Raw genomic sequence first — 22,998 nt, 5'->3', positions numbered from 1 at the left:
CAGCAAGCTGATCAGCACATGCTTGGCACTGTGTAAAGAAGAGGGGATCAACTGAAACATATATGAGGTAGCTTTTGTAGAGTGGTAGAAATGTTCCAAAACTGAGAGGCCTCCCTGGTGGCATAGACCTCTCCTGTCTCACCCACTGCTCCCCTCAGCAGTGTATTTCAGTAGATCCACCTGTTCTGCTCCCCACTCTGTCTCTGGTGAATCCTCTCATCCCCTGCACCTCTGGCCTACACCCCAGTTCTTCTATGAATAAACAAATAAATCTTTTTTAAAAAAAAATTTATTTATTTATACAAGCACTGGGTAGTCAGAAGTGCAGGAGGGTGAGAGAATTCGCCAGAGCTAGAGCGGGGAACAGAAAAGGCAGACTGACGAAATACACTGCTGAGGGGAGCAGTGGGTGCGGCAGGAGAGGTCTGTAGCACCATGTGTGACCCTTGCCAGTGGCCGGGGATCAAACCGGCACTGCAGAGGCCACGGGCAGCTTCGCAACCCAGCGCTCAACTGCTGCGCCACCGGGGAGGCCCAAATAAATCTTTTTTTAAAAAAGAAAAAGAAATGTTCTAAAACTGGACTGGTGATGGTGGCATATCTCCCCAAATTAAGTGAAAATCACTAACAATGGGTGAATTTTATGACATGGAAATTACACCTCAATAGAGTTGCTAAAAGTTTAAAAGAATAAATGAGCCTAAAATTTTTACATAGAACATCGGCTAGAAATAAAGCACTTATTTAGAAAGCTTCTCTAGATAGGCCATGGGGGTGGTCATGAATAATGAGAACATGTAGAAGAAAGATGAACAGTTCCCCAAAGAGAATATCTTATTGGTAATACAGGCCAATTGTGGTTCAGGGTGGAAGGGACGATGCAAAGGCATAAATACACCATCACCTCTCAGCTGGGTGACTGCAGTCTCTCCACTGAATCTGTTTGGCCTCCCTGGAGTCTCTTCTCAACACAGCAGCCGCAACCTTCTAGCGTAGCTTATTGGCCCTGCGCCCAAAACCCCATAACAACCCCCTGTGCGCAAGTGAAAGCTCCCCTTTCACTGTGGCTCTGGGGTCTTGCATCATCTGTGCCCCACTCTCTTCCTGATGAAACTTCTGCCGCTCTCCTCACCCACTGCTCCTCACTGCTGTAGCACAAATGCCGCACATGCACTCAGCTGACTTAGGCCCCAGGACCTTGTACCTGTTCTTTCCTCTACTTGGCATGTTCCCCCCTAGATAGCCACATAACTGGTACCGTCAAACATTAGCTGCTCAAAAGGACCTTTTCTGATTTTGGAAAGTAAAATGGCACTTTTACTATTTCCTGCTTTACAGCACTTAACACGGACCGTTGCTTACCTACACTAGGATGTGAGCTCCAGGAGAGTAAAGGTTTTGTTTTGTTGCTGCTGAAGTCACAGGATTCAGAACAGTGCCAAGGACATGGGAGGCACTCAGCAAATACCTGTTAAAAGACTGAACATGTGGACTAATGAAAGTGGTGATTGTTCCATCTCTGCCTGAGAAAAATCCTGTTAATACTGTGAATTATATGTATGAGAGAGAAGAGGAAGGAGACAAGAGGAAATGGGCATGTGGAGAGAGGGGGGAAAGCGTGTTAATAAATGAACAAGAAAGGGAGGAAATGATATGAAGTACATCAATCAGATTTGTAAATCTATAGAATCTACAAAGGGAAAAAAACTTTAATTTGAATTTGAATTTCACAAATTGGGAGAAAAAAAATAACAGTTTATCCATGAGTTAAAAGGAGCATACAAGTATACTATAATTAAAAATATTAAAAACAGAGGAAAGATACATTGATGTTCATGAAACTAAGGAGGAAGGCTATTGGAGTATGCCCTCCGCATGGGATGAATGTTCTGGAGCAATAGCGGCTGGGTAGACAGGATCTCCTGCACCTTGTCCTGGAAAAGCTTGTTTGCTGCTCTCCCTACTTCAAACTCTCTGCGCTCCTCTTCCTTCCTTGCCTCCCGGGCCTGCTGCTGGTAGCATATTTGCATCTGAAGTTGCTTCTTATACTCCTGGGCTAAACTGCAGCGTCTAAAACATTAAAAGTGTCAAAGCATAAAATTATAAAAACAACAGCATTTGGATTTATTTGGTGCATTTTGCATTGAAAACTTAATTGTGAAGTCAAATTAAAAATTCTCATTTAGGGCCTCCCCCATGGCGCAGCAGTTGAGCGCTGGGTTGCGAAGCTGCCCGCGGCCTCTGCAGTGCCAGTTCGATCCCCGGCTGCTCCCCGGCCACCGGAGGAGGGTCCCACGTGGCACGCAGACCTCTCCTGCCGCCCGCTGCTCCCCTCAGCAGTGGACTTCGGTCCTTCTGCCTGCTCTGCTCCCCACTCTGGCTCTGGTGAATTCTCTCACCCTCCCGCGCTTCTGACTGTACCCAGTGCTTGTATAAACAAATAAATTAAATAAATAAATAAATCTTTAAAAAAAAAATAAATTCTCATTTAAATCAGGGTGCCTGGGGACTAAATGGAGGAAAAAATCAATAGTGTGCTTATTACACAATAAAAATTAAGATAATCTTAGAACAAGTATTGTTCTAAGCATCCTACTCAAAATATTTACTATTATGTGAAGGGGGTCCTTGGCCTCTCTCCCCTCCTCTCTCCCTCCTCTCTAAGGAAGAAACGACTTCTCCACTGGTCAGATGGAAGCAGGCCGGTCTGCCTATGTTCTGCTCTGTTCTCCATCAAGGGAAGGACAGCAGTGGTCCGGCACTGCAGCTCACTGGGTAAGGTTCAGCAATAACTGCACAGTTTCCTTCATCTATAAACCACATTTTAACTCTGTAACTCATTTTAGGAATTTTTTATTGTGGCAAAAATCATATAATGTAAACTTTACCATCTTAACCATTTTTAAATCTTTTTTTTTAAAGATTTTTTTTAATAGAGGCATGTTTTTATTTATTTGTTTGTTTGTTTGTTTTGTTTATACAAGCACTGGGTATAGTCAGAAGCGCGGGAGGGTGAGAGAATTCACCAGAGCCAGAGCGGGGAGCAGAGCAGGCAGAAGGACCGAAGTACACTGCTGAGGGGAGCAGCGGGCGGCAGGAGAGGTCTGCGTGCCATGTGGGACCCTCCTCCGGTGACCGGGGAGCAGCCGGGGATTGAACCGGCTCTGCAGAGGCCGCGGGCAGCTTCGCAACCCAGTGCTCTACCGCTGCGCCACCTGGGAGGCCCTTAACCATTTTTAAGTGTACAGTTCAACAGTGTTGGCTACATGTACATTGCTATGAAACAGAGCTCCCAAATCTTTTCATCCTGCAAATCTGAAACTCCATACCCATGAAACAGCAACAGCTCTCTTCTTCCCCTTCTCTCCAACCATGGTGATCACTCTTCCACTCTTCACTATAAATGTGACTATGTTAGGTACATCACATAAGTGGAATCATACAGTACTAATCTCTTTGTGACTGGCTTATTTCACCTAGCACAATGTCTCATGGTTCATCCACACAGTAGCGTGTCAGAATTTCCTTCCTTTTGGAGGCTGAAAAACACCCCATTATGGGTATAGACCATATTTTGTTTTTCTCATTCATCTATCAAGGGGTACTTGAATTGTTTCCCAAATCCTATGAACATTGGTGTGCAAACATCTCTTCCAGACCCTGTTTTCAATTATTCTGGAAATATACCCTAAAGTGAGATTGCTGGATCATTTGTAAGTTTTTAAAGAAACATCATACTTTTCCACAGCAATCATATCATTTTACAATCTATAAATTTAAATATCAGTTTTTATCAGAAATAAAGACAACAGCATGAATATGCCTCGTGACAAATTCTATGTTCTGTAGATGCCACGATAATATCTCCCCTTCCACATGCTTATTTCCCCACCCTCTTGAATCTGGTCAGGCCCTGTTGCTGCTTTTGTGACCAACAAAATATGACAGAAGGGACGCTATGCCAGCCTGAGTTGCATGCCAGCTTACATGGACAGGTATCTTAGGCGTCCACTGCAATTGAGGCTTTGGAAGAATGCAAACCTGACTTGAAACAAATGAACCAAGAATGACCCAGATGAACCTTGTCAACCACAGAATCATGAGAAATAATCATAACTTACTTCAAGCCACAAATTATGGGGTGCTTGTTAACAGTAACAGGTAACTAAAACCTTCAACCCAGACTTAAAAAAAAAAAAATCTCTCAATTGATTTCAGAAGTTGGTGAGGGAAGAGAGTGGCTATTCATTAAGTCCCTCTCCTATCCCCAACAGCAGAATTTTCAAAATGAGAATGAAGTCCCCCAGAGCAGCAGCAGCAGCGGGGAGTCAGTAGAATAGGCCAGATAGTGTCACTAGATTCCCCTAAACGGACAAGGCACGTAAACCATACACTTTCTAAAAAGAGCTTATGTCAATGCTACAAGTGCAGGTGACTCAGAGGACAAGGCTCAGGGACAGGGAGGTGACCATCCAGGATGAGGTTAGCATGGTAGGCAGTGGGAATGGGCTGCGATGGCCAGGAAAGGCTGCAGGCGGTGGCTGCCCATTCCTTCCACCCGAAGCTGGCTGTGGTGACCACAGGGCCACCTGGCAGAGGAAGGCAGTGGTGTGTCCCAAAGCACCTGCCCAATAAAATTCTTCCTGGGGACATCTGCATTGACTCTTAGCCCCAGAAGACTTTCCACTATTCTAACCAATTCAGCCACACTGTATCTCAGGATTTATTTCATGAGGGAAATTTTATTTCATTAAGATTTAGTGTTGGTGCCTATTTTTGAAAAAAAAAATTTTTTTTCAGGTGTTGACCCAATTTAATACACAATGTGTATGATCAGTATGAAAACAATGACAATAGAATGTCACCTTATTTATACATGAAAAGTATATGCCTCTTTTCTTATGAAATTTTATAAACTGCTCTGAACTTTTAAGAAAAATGCCATACTGATGTAAAATAATGCAAATAGTGCATGAATTATAACACACTGTCCCCTCTCTATGTTAAAAGTCTGCCCTTTTTCAAGGTAGGGAATAAAAAAAAGAATACAAAACCATACCTTGCAAAATTCTCCTTCTCTTCACGGTTAAGCTCTCTAAGACCTTCATTTATGCGTTCCTGTTCCATTGCACGTTCTTCCTGTTCTTTTGCTTTTCGTTGCACTGAAAGAAAAGCAATCTTTGTTAAACGATTCTTTTTGGACAAGACTTGGTGACATCTTTCTGGAAATCAATGCCATTTGTCCTTAGGGAGGCCTGATCTTAGAATCAAGAAAATAGAAGTAGTCATTTCTTCTGAGTATAGAACAGAGTGTGTGTTACAACTACACAGATTTTCTCTTAATCATTTTTCATTGAAAGTCTATGCTCAGCCCTTTTCATACCATATTACCACTGTTTAAACACTTCCCAGCTTTTCTTTTTGAGGCCAAATAGTCTTACTGCTCTTTATGTTAATAAGAGGGTTTACTAGAAATAAATATTGGAAAAACAGCACATAAGGCTCTTATAAATTGATAAGAAAATGTATGCAACCCCAGTAGAACAAAAGACAAAGAAAATAAACAAGAGTTTACAAAAGAATAAACGCAACTGGGCAATATCATCTGAAATTTACTTATCTTTGACCTCAAAATCCATTTATAGGAATTTAAACAATCAAATGTTAGCCCAAAATAAGAAACAACAACAATAACAAAACAGCCTATGTATCAGATAGTAACCTGCAATGCTAAAACAGTAGTAAAAAAAAAATCCAAAACACAATGAAGGAAAGAGCATTAGCTGCATAGAGGTAAAATAAATTATGGTCCAGTTTTATAATGGATTTCTAGACAGTCATTTAAACTCTCGTAATTGAAGAAAAGTGTCTATGATTAATGGAAAGTGCAGACTGTAAAGCAATACATACACTATGATTCTAATTTGAGAGGGGAAAATTATATTATTACTGAAAATATCAGAAGAAACCACATTGAGTTGTGAGTAGTAGCTATTCCTGAGTAGCAGAATTATGACTGATTTTGTTTCCTTGCTTATAAATGGTCCCAAGTACTTAAAAGTTCCGTGTTTTCTCAATATATTCTAAAATGTTTATCACTAATGAATACAGAAATCTGTTTTGCTTACAATCTTTCTTCTCATTTTCTTAAAACTTCATGTGATATCAGCTTAGCAATTTTCAGCTCCTGTTATAACTCCCAGGGTGGAGAATTAGTCAATGGAACCAAGATGAACTTTCTTTTAGAAAAACAAGCTGGTGCAAATTCACTAAGAGTGAATCTGTTCACACCACCGTTTTGGTTCATTGGGCTGGACACGGAATGTTGGAAATTTGGTGGTGGTATTTTGTCCTCACAATAAAAAATTCCCATTGTGACCAGGCAGTTTGAAGCTGAGAGAATACAATGGTACACTGAGAGAGATGAGCAAGCCCCCGTGAGAGCCAGAGAGAGGGTTTATCATGGAGAGAGGATACAGAGCGCCTCTCTCAAAGAATGAGACATCTGAGCTGGCCTTGAAAGATGCCCAGGATTTATCAAGATCAAAAGCATCAGAGGCAGAGAAAACTACCCAAGCAAAGAATGAAGGTGTGGGGACACCTGCAGAAAGAACAGAGGGACAGATAAAAGGGAGGAGGGGGAGATAGATGTCTGTACCCCACCTTCTTCCTCCCTTCCTTGATCACTAAGGCATACAGAGCATTCAAAGGATCTTCTGCTTCTTTAACCTTGAGAACCTCTCTCCCATGACTACTCAGAATCTACTGGGATATAAAACTGTTCATTGGTTATGCTTCATGTATTTAATTACAGAAGTTCTGTATAGCTGGGATTTGCCTTCATCCTCCTTACATCCTTCATAGTATTTCATACATAATGCCTACAGAATAAACACTGTGCTACTTAAATTGAATTAAGGTCTAACTCTAATATAATTATAATTCATTTCCTTACACTTTTCTTGAACTTGAAGTTTTCTGGTACACATGACCTCATTCTCAAGTTGTTTCCTTGCATCCTTTTCAAGTCTCAGCTCCTTGTCCTTCTCAGCCAACTTCTTTTCTTTCTCTTCCTCCAGTATTCTGTCCAGTTCTTTCTCCTGAGCTTTTTCTTCCTCACGTCGCTGTGCTAGGTATTGATTATATATCTTCTGTTCTCTCATCATCTCTTCCTATATGACATAAAAATAACTTCATGTTGTAAAATGGTAGGTGTAGTGATGATACTAAGGGTGAGTTTAAAAACAATCTTTACAGTCACAATCCCAAATATTACATTAAGAGTTTACTCTAAAATTGTTGGGGGGGTCATGAATGGGGGCACAGATGAAATAAGAATAGTCATTCACAGATGATGTTGAAGCCAGGTGGGTTGAAGCACATGGGAGTTCACTGTACCATTCTTTGTATCTGTTAGAAATGTTTTGTAAAAGCTTATGAATTGGGCATCCCTGGTGGCACAGTGGGTTGAGTGCAGTGCTGTGAAGCTGTCTGCAGCCTCCGCGGCACCAGTTCAATTTCTGACTGGCCAGGGAGATTCCCACATGGCGATGCAGACCTCTCCTATCTCACCCACTGCTCCCCTCAGCAGTATATTTCGGTCCGTCTGTCTGTTCTGCTCCCCACTCTGTCTATGATGAATCCTCTCACCCTCCTGCACCTCTGGCCTATACCCCAGTGCTTGTATAAATAAATAAATCTTTAAAAAATAATTTATGAATTAAAACACATTCCCAAAGCATTTGTGAAAGCAGTGACCAAATAATTTTAAACCACACAGCTTTATTTTCATTTGGGCAGATGAAACCTGAACCAAAGTCACCACTACTATTATAATGTTTCCTTGACTAGAAGACAAGTCACCTGATGCTTTAAAATAGCAAATCTCAATTTAGCTGCACTATGGAATCACCTGGGGAGCTGAGTATCACCACCCCCAGAGATTCTGATCTAAGAGGTAACGTTTAACGTCCCAGATGATTATTTTATTTTTGTTTACATTTTAAAAGGACAGGTTTATTAGGAAAAACAGAGGTACCCGCATAGTCAAGGTGGGCAGGAGAGCTGCCACTATTGTTTTAAAAAGGAAAGAAGATTGTTCCCAGATGATTCTAATGTGCAGGTAAGGACACAAAATGCTGTTTATACTGCAGGCATTTTTAGTTGGCTTCTCTGTCCTCTGTGGTGGTATATTTGTGGCGGCACCTTCAACCTCTGACCTGATCGCTTTAGAATATCATAGATTTGAGGCAGGACTCACAGGTTTGAGGGGAGCTGCATCCTCAGAACTTGTAGACAGACAGGACTCATACTTACTTAGGAATAAATTTAGAAGAAGTGCAAAACTTACACTCTGAAAATTAACATTTTTTAAAGAAATTTAAAAAGACCTAAGTAAATGGAAGACATAGGATGTCTTATCATAGGATGTATTATCAGAAGATAATATTACTGAAATGACAATCATCCTTTAATTGTAATCCCAATCAAAATCCCAGCAAATTATTATTGGCAAAATGATTCTGAAGTTTGCATAGAGTCAACACTGAAAGACAAAAACAAAGTAAAAAAATAACAACAGTACAAAACACAACAAAGCAAAAACAGACAATTATAAATCAGAGACATGCTGCAGGGGAGGAGGAGGGAAAGGAATCAAAGAGAGGGAGGGAGGAGCACAGGGGACTGAGATGATGGTGCACGGGTGCCTTGGGGAAGGAGATTCTATGGGGACTCAGACTGAGGGGGTGGGGGAAGCAAATATTGTTTAAAAATGAACAATGATGTGGGCCTCCCCAGTGGCGCAGCAGCTGAGCTCTGGGCTGCAAAGCTGCCTGCAGCCTCTGAAGCACCGGTTGGATCCCTGGACGCCGGCAAGGATCCCACAAGGTGCACAGACCTCTCCTGCCACACCTGCTGCTCCCCTCAGCAGTGTACTTCATCAGTCTGCCTGTTCTGTTCCCCACTCTGGCTCTGGTGAATTCTCTCACCCTCCCGCTCTTCTGACTGTACCCAGTGCTTGTATAAATAAATAAATTTTTAAAAAATGAACAATGATGTAAAAAATTTAAAAATTAATTTAAAAATTTTTTTTAAAGTCAAAGTACTGATACTACCCAACTTCAAGATTTACTGTAAGACTATAGTAATCAAGACAGCACAGAATTTGTGAAAGGACAAATAGATCAATAGAAAAGAATAGAGAACCCACATTAGACCACGACCAACAACAAATAGTAAACTGATCCCTGACAAAGAAGCAAAATACAAAGCAGCTACTAAAGTCCCAACAGTTGCTGGGACAACTGGACATGCACATGTGAAAAAAATGGGTCTAGACACGGATCTTACATCTGTCACAAAATTAATTCAAAATGGATCATAGGCCTAAATGTAAAACATAAAACTATAAAACTCCAAGGAGATAACATAGGAAAAAATCTAGATAACCTTGAGTTTGATAGCGAGTTTTTAGATACAACACTAAAAGCACAATTCATAAAAGAAAGAATTGATGGGCCTCCCCTGGTGGCACAGCAGTTGAGCACTGGGCTGCGAAGCTGCCCTCAGCTTCTGCAACACTGGTTTGATCCAGGCCACCGATGAGGGTCCCACATGGTGCGCAGATCTCTCCTGCTGCCTGCTGCTCCCCTCAGCAGTGCACTTCGTCACTCTGCCTATTCTACTCTCCGCTCTGGCTCTGGTGGATTCTCTCACCCTTCCACGCTTCTGACTGGACCCAGTGCTTGTATAAATAAATAAAAAAATCTTAAAAAAAAAATTGATAAGCTGGACTTGATTAAAATTAACAACTTTTGTGCTATGAAAAATACTATCAAGGGGCCTCCCTGGTGGCACAAGGGTTAAAGACAGCGCTATCAATCTACTGCCAGTCACTGCAGCATGAGTTCGAACCCCAGCGGCCAGGGAGCTGACCCACATGGTGCAGCAGACCTCTCCTGTCTCGCCCGCTGCTCCCCTCAGCAGTGTATTTCAGTAGATCTGCCTGTTCTGCTCCCTACTTTCTCTGGTGAATCCTCTCACCCCCCACCCCTTCACCCCTGGCCTGTACCCGAGTTCTTATATGTGTAAACAAACAAATAAATAAATAAATCTTTAAAAAAGAAAAATACTATCAAGAGAAAGAAAAGACAGCCAGAAACTGGGAGAAAATATATAGTTCACTCTCCATGTGGCTGGCCCTGCAAGACTGAGAGCACAACAAGATCTCATCCAGCACATTTAGACATGCCATAATGTCTTACTCTCTTTTGTTTCTTTTTATCAGCCTCTTTCTGTAAGTCTTCTAGGGCCCTCTGCACAAGCTGCATGTCCAGGTACTGCTCGTCTCTCTGTTCCCGCTGCACATGCTCCATCTTCTCTTTGAGGCCTTTTTCCAAAGCAGCCCTATTTTCCTGTTTCATTCTTTGCTTCTTTAGCTTCTCCTGTTCATTCTCAAGTTTTACCTGTGCAGAGCTGTTTTTCTAAGGTAAAAAAATAATGAAGATCAGCATAGTTGGACAAAGAGATGAGATAAAGGGTTTCTTGGACACACACACACACACACACACACACACACACACGAGAAACAAAGAAATGAAACAACCTTAATGCTGAGTTGGTGATAAGGTTTTATAAAATTTCTACAGGTGTTTATAAAGTAATAAATAATAGTGGAATTCTAAGTGCAGAAAAGTATAAAAAGAAATCACCTTTAATCCTAGTACCCCAACATATACCACCACTCTTGACATTTCTGTACACAGTAGTCCCCTTTTATCCATGGGCTTCATTTACCCAGAGTCAACAGAGGTCCAAAAATATGATACAAAACAAGATATTTTGAGAGAGAGGAAGACAGAGACAGTGACAGAGAGACAAAGACCACATTTACATAACTATTATTACAACATACTGTTATAATTGTTGTAGTTTATAATTTTTTTTCTAGTCTCCTAGTGTACTTATTTATAAAGTATACTTTGCTGTAAGTACATGTATATAGGAAAAAAGATAACACAGGCAGGGTTTGATACTACCCTTGGCTCAGACACCCACCGGGAGTCTAGAACCGCCCCCTGCAGATAAGGGGACTGTCCAGACGTACTCTTGTATATACATCTGCACATTGAGATTTGGACATATTATTAAGCAACAATAAGAGTCCAAAACTGGAGATGTGCATGTCAGTTAAATACACAAAATGAAATTTTAAGCATTTTGTTCTATAAAAGAATTCACCCTCTCCCATGCATTGTCTTATCTTTCTGACACTCAGGCTGGCTTAATTGCCTGACTACTCAAGCAGTTTTAACTGGGGTACCAATGCTTTTGGACATTGTGGATTTGGCAAAAGTCTGGGTTTGGTATCAACTTAGGCATTAGCCTTCTCTCCAGAGGCAGCTAAACTCTCCTGGAAGGATAAGCACTTGCCTAGCTGGGACGGCAATCATGAAGATGGGACACAGTTCCCAGTTTGTCTTGACGTAACAGACATTCACAACAGCCATGAATAGCATGGTTATTGGTTTGTGAGAGGAGAGGTATATGCTACAATTTTTCCATTAATGCCAAGAGCAGTAAATCTGCACTGGTCAGTGAGGGTCAAATTAGCTAATGTAAGTGAAAATGCCGGGTCTCCCCTGGTGGCACAGCGGTTGAGCGCTGGGCTGCGAAGTTGCCCACACCCCTGCAGCGCCAGTTCGCTCCCTGGCCGCTGGCAAGGGTCCCACATGGCATGCAACCTCTCCTGCCACGCCAGCTGCTCCCCTCAGCAGTGTATTTCATCGGTCTGCCTGTTCTGTTCCCCGCTCTGGCTCTGGTGAACTGTCTCACCCTCCCACGCTTCTGACTGTACCCGGTGCTTGTATAAATAAAATAAATAAATCTAAAAAAAAAAAGAAAATGCCATGCGGCATCTAAGGGAAACAGTGGGTATCAAATATGAAAGGCAGTGGTTAGCAGGGCACACTTTTCAAGAAGTAAGGTTGACAACACCAGGAGGAAGCAATCAGCCAAATCCAGACCATGAAAGAGCTAGAGAAGGGGTTGGGAGAAGTGTTCCAGATGCAAAGACCTAAAATATCTTATAAAGTCTTGGTTTCACCAGGAGAATTCTGATTTTACACCTGTTGTGCTGATATATTGAATTAATAACACTTCCTGTAAACTCAAATGTGCCCTAGTTTGAATGATAGTTACTCTGTCTAAAAGAAACTTGTAACATAACAACCATGTTTGGACCCTGATTTAAATATAAAATAATTCAGACACTGATGGAAATTTGATGCTGATTTTAAAAGATAAAAATGAATGTTATTTATTTTTTAAGCTCTGATTGGCATTGTATAAGGAAAGTCCTTATTAATGTAAGATGCATACTTGTAATGCATTTAAGGGAGAAATGATATGTCTGGGATTTGTCCTAAAACAAAACTGAGTGCAGGGGTCAGGTGTGAGCAGGAAGAAATCAATCTGGCAAAAATCTATCAGCTGCTGAAAGTGGGAGATGGGTACACAGGGATTCACTCTAATCTCCATTCTATGCATTTGAAAATGTTCATAATAAAACAATTAAAAGGGGTGGAATTTATACAACATTTTTGAAATGATAAAATAGTGATAAATATCCTATCAGTGTGTGCCGGGGCTAGGGTTGAGAAAGGGCAGAGCTGTAAAGCTGGAAGCAGTATCTTCGGGTGATGGAACACTTCCATATCCTGAAGCTGGTATTGCTTACAGACACCTATATGTGTGATAACATCTCATAGAAAAAATATCCTTTCTCCTACAGCGTGCATACATAAATGGTGAAATTCAAAGGTTTCCTGGTTTTTATTATACTTACACACACACACACACACACACACAGGGTTATACAAAGGTACACAGGTGCTATTTTTTGCAACTTCTTGTGAGTCTAAAGTTATTTCAAAAAACTTTAAGCAAGGTAGAGACAGCAACATATAGTTGGAGGGCTAGGCATGATATAACAAAAAATAAATATTTGTTCTTAAATATTTGTTCTTTGTACTGATTTCTGGCACAAAGCTCCTAAAATCCTCGGACTGCCAAAGTGAGAACGTAGTCTTTTGTATCCTGATGAAGTGATTGCTGGCTGGAGAATCCTAAATGGCTCCAGGATGGGGCCTGGTCACCAGAAAGACCAAGCCATGTGTTTAGAGGATTGGCACTTCCAGCTCCCTCCTCTACTCCCAAGGAAGAAAGAGGAGCTAGAGATTGAATTCATTCACCAATGGCCAAAGACTTAATCAATAATGTCTATGTAATGAAACCTCCGTTAACACCCCAAATGATAGGGTATGGAGATCTTCCAGGTTGGGGAATACATCGAAGTCCTGGGAGTGTGGTTTTCCCAGGGAGGGTATGAAAGCTCTATGCAAACAACCCTGACTTGTGCATCTCCTCAAGAAGTGTAGGTAACCTGGGGACCCACTCCCTGAGCCTGGCATCTGAAGGAGGGGGCGACCTGGGAACTGAGTTCTCAAACCTATGAAGTGTGACACATTCTCTGGTGGTTAACATCAGAAATGGGTCTAAGTGAAGGACACCTGGTTCAAGGAGACCACAGAGAATCAGAGAATTGTTTGGTGTGAGGAAAAAAAAAAACCTACATTTGGTGTCAGGAGTATTATGGGTAAAAGTGGCTCACAAGGTGTTTACACCAGAGGAAGGGCATATGTAAGGCATATATGTAAGGCAACTGAGGGTAGTCATTTTTATTTTCTCAGAGAAGCTGAAGTATTCAGACTTTTGGGCCTCCCTGGTGGCTCAAGGGGTTAAGTCTCAACACGATCAAGCTAACACCAGCCACTGCAACATGAGTTCGATCCCCAGCCAGGGAACTGACCCATATGACACACCAGACCTCTCCTGCCTCACCCACTGCTCCCCTCAGCAGTGCATCTCAGTGGATCTGCCTGTTCTGCTCCCCACTCTGTCTCTGGTGAATCCTCTCACACACACACCCTGCCCCCGTTCCTCTGGCCTACACCCCAGTTCTTGTATGCATAAATAAATACAAATAAATCTTTTAAAAAAATGTTTAGAATTCTATCAAATTCTTCAAAACACAGCAGTCTCAAACCCAGAGAAGGCTTCTGAGGGCTCTGAAATACCTTAACTTTGAATTTTCTTAAGATTCCAAATTTCAATGTTTGGAGTTTTCCAGGAAAATATTGCTTTTGTCCCCTTAAATTTAGTGGTATTAAAGTATCAGTGGCTGAAAGGTTGATAAACTTACAAAACTGCTGCTTTTTTAGTATTCTCACACATTTCCTTTGACACAGTAGGGGCAGCAATCTTGTTGGAACAAAAATATGGATATCCTGGAGGGAGGGGATCAGTCAAGTTACCAACAACACTTTACAAAGGATTCAGGAACTCTCCATTATCCACACCAAAGCATGGGGGGATGTTGCCAAATTCACCACTAGCCCTCCAGGGCACTGCCAGTGATTAGCCCACTTCATCCTCACAACAAAGACAAGTGTCTTTTGCCTCCTTTTTCAGATGAAGAAACTAAGTCACAGTAGGGAAGTCACTTGCCCTACCCAATAGAAGGCTCTGCTGGGCCTTGAAACCCAAGGCTCTGAACATGGTCTTGTGACCCTGTGACCAACCAGGCACTTAGGCAAACTGCCCAGAAACTGGCCTACAAGGGCGTCCCACCCACTGAGTTAACCATCCCCGACTAACGCTTGACGAGGCTCACCACCAGGCGCGCCTCCTCTTCCTTCAGCTGCTGTGCTGCCTGCATGTGGGCCCTGATGCTGGTGATCTGGGCGTCCAGGCCCAGGCGTGTGTTCTCCACCAGCTCTTTCTGCCTCCTCGCCTCTTCGGCTTCTCGCTTTTCCTTGGCCAATCGGTCTTCCTCCCAGAGCTTTGAGAACATCTGCTCTTCTAGAAGCTTTTGCCGTTTCAGCTCCGCATTGAAAGTGACCTGTGCTTTCCGCTCCTCGCACACCTTCTTCTGGTGGATAGAAGAGAGTTTAACACGGAGCTCCTCGCAGCGTTCCCTGAAAGGAGAATTTTAAAAAGGCAGAAGCCAGCCTTTCATGAAACACTACTCTCTTTAGGGACATACCAGCACTGCTATGCACTGCAGTAAGAAAAGTCAAAGCCTGGATTTAGGCCATGTGAGCAAAGTAAACAGGTGAGGGAGCAACAGGAAGGCAGAACCATGATGTCACAAATTACAGGCATTGGCGTCAAGCTGAGCAGGCTTTGATCCTAGTTTTGACATTCCTGTGTGGATCAAAACCCCAGCCTATCTGAGCTTGTTTCTGCATCAATAAAATAACTGTCTTTTAAGGTTCTGGTAAGGACCAAAGAAAATGGATGTAAATACCTGGTAGATAATAGGAGTTCATGAATGGTAACTGTTAGTATTATTGCAGTGGAAACAGAAGAGGGATGAGCCCCTGTAATACAAATGGGTTAAGGGTATGGCAGGAAGAGATCCCACATGCAGAGCCAAGGAAAAATCCAAGAGGGTCAGCATATCGTGGTGAAGCCTCCCCACTGCTCCTGCATTCATAGCAGGGTATGGTCCACTAATGGGGTTTCTACTGGAGTCTAGACAGCAGCTCTACTGTTGCATTTTCATACCCAGCCTCTGTCATCATCCAGGAAGAAATGCTCTTTCTCTAAGTATTTAGACCTCACTCCTCTTTCAGTCTTAGTAATTCAAATGTCTCCAAAAGTTCTTCACCAATGGGCCTCCCTGGTGGCGCAGGGGTTAAAGACACAGCGCTATCAAGCTATCGCCAGCCACTGTGGCATGAGTTTGATCCCTGGCCAGGGAGCTGACCCACATGGCGCAGCAGACATCTCCTGTCCACCCACTGCTTCCCTTAGTAGTGTATCTCAGTAGATCCACCTTCTCTGCTTTCTGCTCTGTCTCTGGTGAATCCTCTCACCCCCCTGCAACTCTGGCCTATACCCCAGTTCTTGTATGTATAAATAAATAAATTTTTTAAGTAACTTCTTCACTGAGTTCATTTTTAATGTAAGGGCTGTTATACTCAATACCATCTGTGTTTTAGATGTGCCCTGCACTTTAGAATGACTTAGAGATAGCTTCCAAACCTCACTCCCCCTTTCTCCCTTCTCCCCCAGACTAGACTCGTTAAATCAGTTCCATCTGAGGGTAGGACATAGACATCTTTATTTTTTCAGAGCTCCTCAAGAAGGTTCAGGCATACAACCACATTTGAGCACCTCTGGTTGAAAAGTGTTCATAAACATCAAGTTTTCCTCCTGTGTTCTAAATCAAGTTGGGCACTAAGAAGCTGAAATTTGTAAAATGGTCCCAACAAAGAACTTCCAAGGTAATCTGAGTTGCTGGGCCTCCCCTGGTGGTGCAACAGTTGAGCGCTGGGTTGCGAGGCTGCCCGCAGCCACTGCAGTGCCAGTTCGAGCCCCAGCCACTGGCGAGGGTCCCACGAAAAAAAAAAAAAGGAAATCTGCGTTGCTAAGACTAATGAAAGGATGGGAATAAATCAACATTTATCAAGTACTATAAGCATTATTCACTCTTCGATAAGGATTAGTTTCATTTGCCTAACTAAATTGGAATCTCCTTGAGGGTTGGGGCGTGGTGTATTTCAGAAAATAACTTACTCAATGCCCCATAAATGTTAATTTAACAGATAATCATGCTGATGAATAACATAAATGATAACCAGCTGTTATCTATATTCTGTGAAAGACTCAAAAAGATAACAAAAGCTGAAATTACTAGGTTAACAAAAACAATATACTTTCACATTGAAAAATGAATTCATCAGGGCCTCCCTGGTGGCGCAGCGGTTGAGCGCTGGGTTGCAAAGCTGCCCGCAGCCTCTGCAGCACCGGTACGATCCCCAGCTGCTCCCCAGCCACCGGAGGAGGGTCCCGCATGGTGCGCAGACCTCTCCTGCCGCCGGCTGCTCCCCTCAGCAGTGTACTTCGGTCCTTCTGCCTGCTCTGCTCCCCGCTCTGGCTCTGGTGGATTCTCTCACCCTCCCGCGCTTCTGACTGTACCCAGTGCTTGTATAAATAAATAAATAAATAAATAAATAAATAAATAAATAAATAAATAAATAAATAAATAGATCTTAAAAAAAAAAAGAAAAATGAATTCATCAGTCTAAAATTCTAACAGAAAGTCCCTCAGTGCCTGTATTATTCAATGATGTGTATATAAAACCATGACTTGAAAATACAACTAACACATATACCCTCTTAAAGCTAGACTTTTAATATTAGTTAGCATTCCTAAATCTTTTTTTAAAACACCAATCTGGGGCCTCCCCTGGTGGTGCAGGCGGTTGAGTGCCGCACTATAAAGCTGTCCGCAGCCTCTGCAGCGCCTGTTTGATCCCGGCTGGCCGGCGAGTGTCCCACATGGTGCAGAAGACCTCTCCTGTCCCTCCCGCCCGCTGCTCCCCTCAGCATTGTGTTTCGTAGGTCTGCCTGTTCTGTACCCAGCTCTGTCTCTGGTGAATCCTCTCATCCTCCCGCACATCTGGCCTGTACCCCGGATCTTATATAAATGAATAAATATATCTTTTAAAAAAAAAAAACAAAAAACCAACCTCAGTTCCTCTGCTGTGTTTTCCTGACATCATTACCTGAATTGCTGGTCTAGCTTTGCGGTCACAAAGTCTTGTCTTTCTTTTTCTTTCTTCTCTTTCAGTAATCTGATTTTATCTCTCATTCTATCAGTTTTTTCCTCAATTGTTTCTTCTTTCAATTGCATTTCAGAAAAATATTCATTTTCTTCTGATGCTAAAAGTTCACGTAGCCTGAACCAAAATGACAAAAAAATTAAAACTTTCATGGCACAGCCAATTTTAGTAATTGATTTTTATTTTTATATTTGATTTTAGAAGCATATTTTACCATAATTTTGTTATAAATTTTAATCTTCCTCATGATAAGGTCAGTTGACATTTAAAACCATGAAGAGACAAATCTGTGTCATGTTTTATTCAATTGCATACAAAAGAGATATGTAATATACCATCTTCAAAAAGAAAATGAGTAGATTTTAAAGTAACAAAATACATTATTTCAAGGATAGGTTATCACAAGTGAAAACACAAACAAGCAATAGCCATTGATTTGGTAGGAATATAAATATCTCAGCCATGATCTTTACTATAAAAATTCACTTGATTTTTGATTGGCTAATCTCAAATTGTGGTTTGGGGCAAGTTTCATAGACTGGGACACCCAGGTTTGAGCCTTACTTGTTTCGCCTTTCTTCAGTGTTGATGATAAACCCTTGCATGGCATCCTGGATTCTTGCTTGCACAAGACTTTTCACAAACTTGCGGTCAGTGTGCTGTTCCCACTCAGTTTTCAAGCGGTCCCGCTCACTTGACTTAATGGAAGCCAAGATAGCATGATGTTCCTGATGGCTGTGTTGGATTCTCTGTAGGTGTCTCTCAGTCCCTTGGACTTTGGGAGGCTTGGCTCTCTGAAAACCAGTAACAAATGTCACTTTTGAGAGGTCTAAAATCAAGTGCATATTTCCAATTAATCATGACATCCACCAGTACTCAGACTAAATAACTTGTGGTATATAAACCTAATACACACTGTTACAACTGCAAACAGCTTAGGTGCTTAAGATGTGATTTGCTTGGTTCTTGAAACTAATGTAAGATACCATCAAATCAGTTTCCAATATTCTTGCCTTTTGAATAACAGTTGATAAAATTAGTTAAAAATTGGAACAGGACTCCAGATTTTTTGTGTCAAACCTAGAGAGAGTATACATGCTCTGATAACATTGCTCGAGGGGCTTCAACTAATTAGGGCAGACTGTGTAGAACAAGAATTAGAGGTTTTCTAATTCCTGACCTTGATCTTGCCAACCAAGATCACACACTGTTTCTCAAGGATAGGTAACATAGTTATTGCCATCAAAATATTTTCAATTAAGAAGCTACTATCAGGCCTCCCCGGTGGTGCAGCGGGTTGAGCGCAGCACTGTAAAGCTGTCCGCAGCCTCTGCAGCACAGGTTCGATTCCCAGCCAGCCAGGGAGATACCCATATGGCGCGCAGAGCTCTCCTGCCTTGCCCGCTGCTCCCCTCATCAGTGTGTTTCAGTCTGTCTGCCTGTTCTGCTCCCCACTCTGCCTCTGGTGAATTCTCTCACCCTCCCACGCCTCTGCCCTGTACCCCAGTTCCTGTATAATAAAATAAAATAAATCTCTTTTAAAAAGGTTTATTTATTTATATAAGCACTGGGTACAGTCAGAAGTGCAGGAGTGTGAGAGAATTCACCAGCGCCAAAGCAGAGCAGAACAGGCAGACTGACGAAGTACACTGCTGAGGGGAGCAGCTTGGGCGAGACAGGAGAGGTCTGCGCGCCAGGTGGGACGCTCACCGGCCAGCCGGGGATCGAACCGGCGCTGCAGAGGCTGCAGGCAGCTTCACAGCCCAGCACTCAACTACTGTGCCACCGGGGAGGCCCTAAAATAAATCTTTTAAAAAAGCTACTATCTAGATATGCAGAATAAAAATAATGAATTGTGAAAATGAAAACCCCTTTACTAAGACAGAAGAAAGGGGCCTCCCCAGGTGGCGCAGCGGTTGAGCACTGGGCTGCTCGCAGCTTCTGCAGTGCCAGCTCGCGATCTCTGGCCACCCTCGAGGGTCCCACAAAAAAAAAGAAAGAAAGAAGAAAGGGAGACAAGGAAAAGAAAAGAGGAAAGGAACTAGGTGGTAGAGTTTTACTCCTATTTCTATTGTGCTCAGAAGTTTAATGCAAGGGCTGTGCTCTTGAAATTTTGGATATCTTGAATTTCTATAAATACATCCATTTCATTCAAACTTCCCCTGAAGATTTGAAAACATAACTTCTTTGAATACATATGGATGCATTTAAATATAAAATCACAACAGATTATGTCTTTTTTCATTTCTCTATTCCTAGCCTGAGCACGATGCCCCTCACTATCAGGTTCTCAATATAAGTGAATGAATAAATGGATGGATGAATAAATGAAGAAACTATGTTTCTGGGTAGGCTGGATGCAATTTCTGATCCTCCTGGGGCCACCATGAAATCCATGGTCTTGAAGTTTGTATGTCCAGCCGGTTTAATGAAGTCATCCTTAGGAGAGTAGTGAGACTCTGGATTGCAGATTCATAGTCACAAAATTCGTAACTCATGTGGCAGAGTCAATATGATCATTTACACTTAAAACATCACTGTTAAGGTCACTAAAATAATAGGGCTGGGTCTTGTTAAAGGAGTCTCTGGGAAAAGAAAATCAACATTTGAAGACAGCCTGATGAAAAGACTCAGGGTTCAGTGTGCACTTAATATATTTAGATTTAGTTGAATAAGATAAGGCAGGGTTGAGATGGGTTGGAGACATAAGGTAATGCTAAGGGGTTATATCATGGGAAGTAACAAGCCATCTCAGATTTATAGCCTAGAGCCAGTTAACTGTTTTCTAATATGTACGAAATTTTATTAATGTAGATTCATTTGACAATAAAATAGAACAGGGTCAAGGCTACACTTTGGGCAGAACACACATAGGAACTGAGGCTTCCAGTAGACATATGAGCTAAGAACCATGCACCAAGGTCAAAAATCAATTCTCTTGAGTTGTTAGTGCAGAAACCAGGCTCTGCAGTACATTATGACTAAAGACAAGAATGGGAATGGAGGGTGACAGCCTGAGGCAAGGAGTGAGGAGCACTTTAACAGCTGGGGCAGCCTGCACAGGACTCTGTGGTCAGGAAGGACCTAGCTCTAGATGAATAATGTATGGCCAGAGTAGTCTCTAAAAAGGGAATGCCAATCCATGTAGTCTTGGCATTACTCAAAATCTACACTGCTTAATAGAAATATAACAATATGAAGCATATTTGTAATTAAACATTTTCTAGTAGCTGCATTTAAAAAATGTAAAAAGAAAGAGGGCATAATTTTATCAATATCTTTTATTTAAGCAATGTATCCAAAATATTGTTATTTTAAACTTTAAGCACACTTAAAGTATACAAAACTCATATGTGATTAATGACCACATTATAACTCTAAGCTATGCTAAAGGCAGAACACTGGAATTAATAACATTACAGTTTCAAGGTCACCAGCAAAGCCTTTTGTTATTGTAATATCTCAAATTACAGTTCCTAGTATTACCATTTCTAAAGTCTTAAAGAACAATGCTTTACAGATTGATTCTGGCCTCTACCCATTACTAATTGTGATCTTAAGCAAGTTACTTAGTCTCTTTGAGCCTGTTTCCTCACCTGCCAAAATGAGCAAAATAAATGTTCCCCTAAAAAACTACTTCGAGAATTAAATAATTGGGTCCTTAGGTGGCATTCAGCAGCTAGCTGCTCCTTTTGCTTCTCCATTACTCAAGACAGTACATCTATTATTGCTTCCTCCTGGAGCTGTTGGCTTTCAAATCTCAACTCTGGTGGCTTGCTTTCTTTATCCACACTCTGCAACCTCCAACATCCACATTGCTTATCATAATCTGACATCTGAGATGTACCAACTCTGACCTTTTCCTTTTCCTCCTTATTCTTCTACAAGCACAGAGCATTCATAGGCATTCTTACCTCATTTAGCGGTCACATTTTTGTGTGTTCCTTATTGGTTCCTGGAACAAGTAATGACACCTGACCAAAAGCCCAGTGCCTAAGCTTTGTATTTAGACACAGAACTCAAAATAGATAGCTTCTCTCCTTCATGAATTGCCTGAAATTATCACCTTGTACCCTACAGTCCATAGGATCCTCCAGTCTACTTATTTCCAGAGTGATTCTCTAGATCCTTGGGCCTAGAGAAGAGGGAGCAGGTCTACACTGAGAATTGCTCTGTGTACTGTGGAGCATAATAAAACTGCATCATTCATTATTCCATAAAGTGCCATCACAGACAATATAGCATATCATTATCTACAGCATTTATCTTAGATGGTTTTATGAATAAGCAAATTGTTCCTGAAATTAGTTGATAAGCAACTTGAAAGCAGGGATAAGACTTATGAAAGGTAACCTCCCAGTATACTGTATTTACAGTATACCTCTCATAGTCCTGTGTACACAGTGGGGGTTCAAGTAATTTCTCTGCTATTGCTTAATTACTCCTGGAAGGTTTTCTAGTCAGAAGAAACAAGTTTGTAGACGCACAGGAATCCAGGAGTACGAACAAAGTGTCTGGGGTTCTGAGCAGGACCCATCAAATTCTGCAGCAGGCAGCATTAGCATGAAGCAACCAACTATCATGCTATTTCAAGACCTGCAGGGACACTTGTTATAGTTGAGCTGGCATAGCAAGGGCTCACAACACTTACAGCGCAATCCCCCTTCCACAGACCGAGTTCTTGGGCTGGGCAGAGGCCAGAATTTTGAGACTTGGAACAGAATTTTGAGACTTGGAAACCGAAAAACCTCGAGAACCCAAGCGGCGATTATCCAAACACAGAATCTAAATATTATAACTGACTGTATGCGGGTGGGGAGGAAGAAGTGGAAAGGGAAGGTGGTTGGAGTACAGGAGTTAGGTGAGCAACTTTATTCCTCCTTGTTTCAAAATCCAACCCACTGCATCAGGTACCAGGTACCCTAGAGAGCCCCACCTGGGGGCCAGGATGGGCTCAGCTGGGCCAGGAGTGACTGGAGAGGCAGAAAACAGTAGGTTCCCGCATTCACATCTCGTGCTTACCACGATCACCACTTTGGGAGTAGGGCCCTTAACCTCCCGCTGTACGATGCCAAACCGCTGGCTGTACATTTTCTAGTTCCTTCAGAATAGGGGTGGAATACACCGCGGCTCCCCAGCCGCTGCAACCAGCACTGTTAGCTTCCGCGACGCGTAGTTCTCGTTGCCATGGTGCACCTCGCGTGAGAGGCGGAAGTTGGCCCCGTCACCATGGTGACCACGGAGGCGGCACTGGCGACATCCTCTCGGACGGGAGTTGACGAGCCTGCGCGATCCTCGGCCCGCC

At 42.2% G+C, this 22,998-nt stretch overlaps 1 protein-coding gene across 1 annotated transcript; it reads right to left on the bottom strand.

The window, feature by feature from the left end:
• Window positions 1-1,687: 1,687 nt before the first annotated feature.
• On the bottom strand, window positions 1,688-22,929 carry CFAP53 (cilia and flagella associated protein 53). Its single transcript, XM_037508527.2, has 8 exons — window positions 22,716-22,929; window positions 18,258-18,487; window positions 17,637-17,810; window positions 14,735-15,038; window positions 10,266-10,484; window positions 6,956-7,172; window positions 5,060-5,162; window positions 1,688-2,070 (listed from the first exon to the last, which is right to left on the bottom strand). The coding sequence occupies exons 1-8, from the start codon at window positions 22,782-22,784 to the stop codon at window positions 1,842-1,844; spliced, it is 1,545 nt and encodes a 514-aa protein (XP_037364424.1). The 5' UTR covers window positions 22,785-22,929; the 3' UTR covers window positions 1,688-1,841.
• Window positions 22,930-22,998: the final 69 nt, after the last annotated feature.

This window comes from Talpa occidentalis, unplaced genomic scaffold, assembly GCF_014898055.3.
Source record: "Talpa occidentalis isolate TD23 unplaced genomic scaffold, MPIMG_talOcc4v2.1 talOcc4.13, whole genome shotgun sequence".
In the NCBI taxonomy this organism is placed as follows: domain Eukaryota; kingdom Metazoa; phylum Chordata; class Mammalia; order Eulipotyphla; family Talpidae; genus Talpa; species Talpa occidentalis.
Note: the sequence above shows the minus strand (reverse complement) of the source record. Positions and strands in the feature narration are given on the sequence as shown.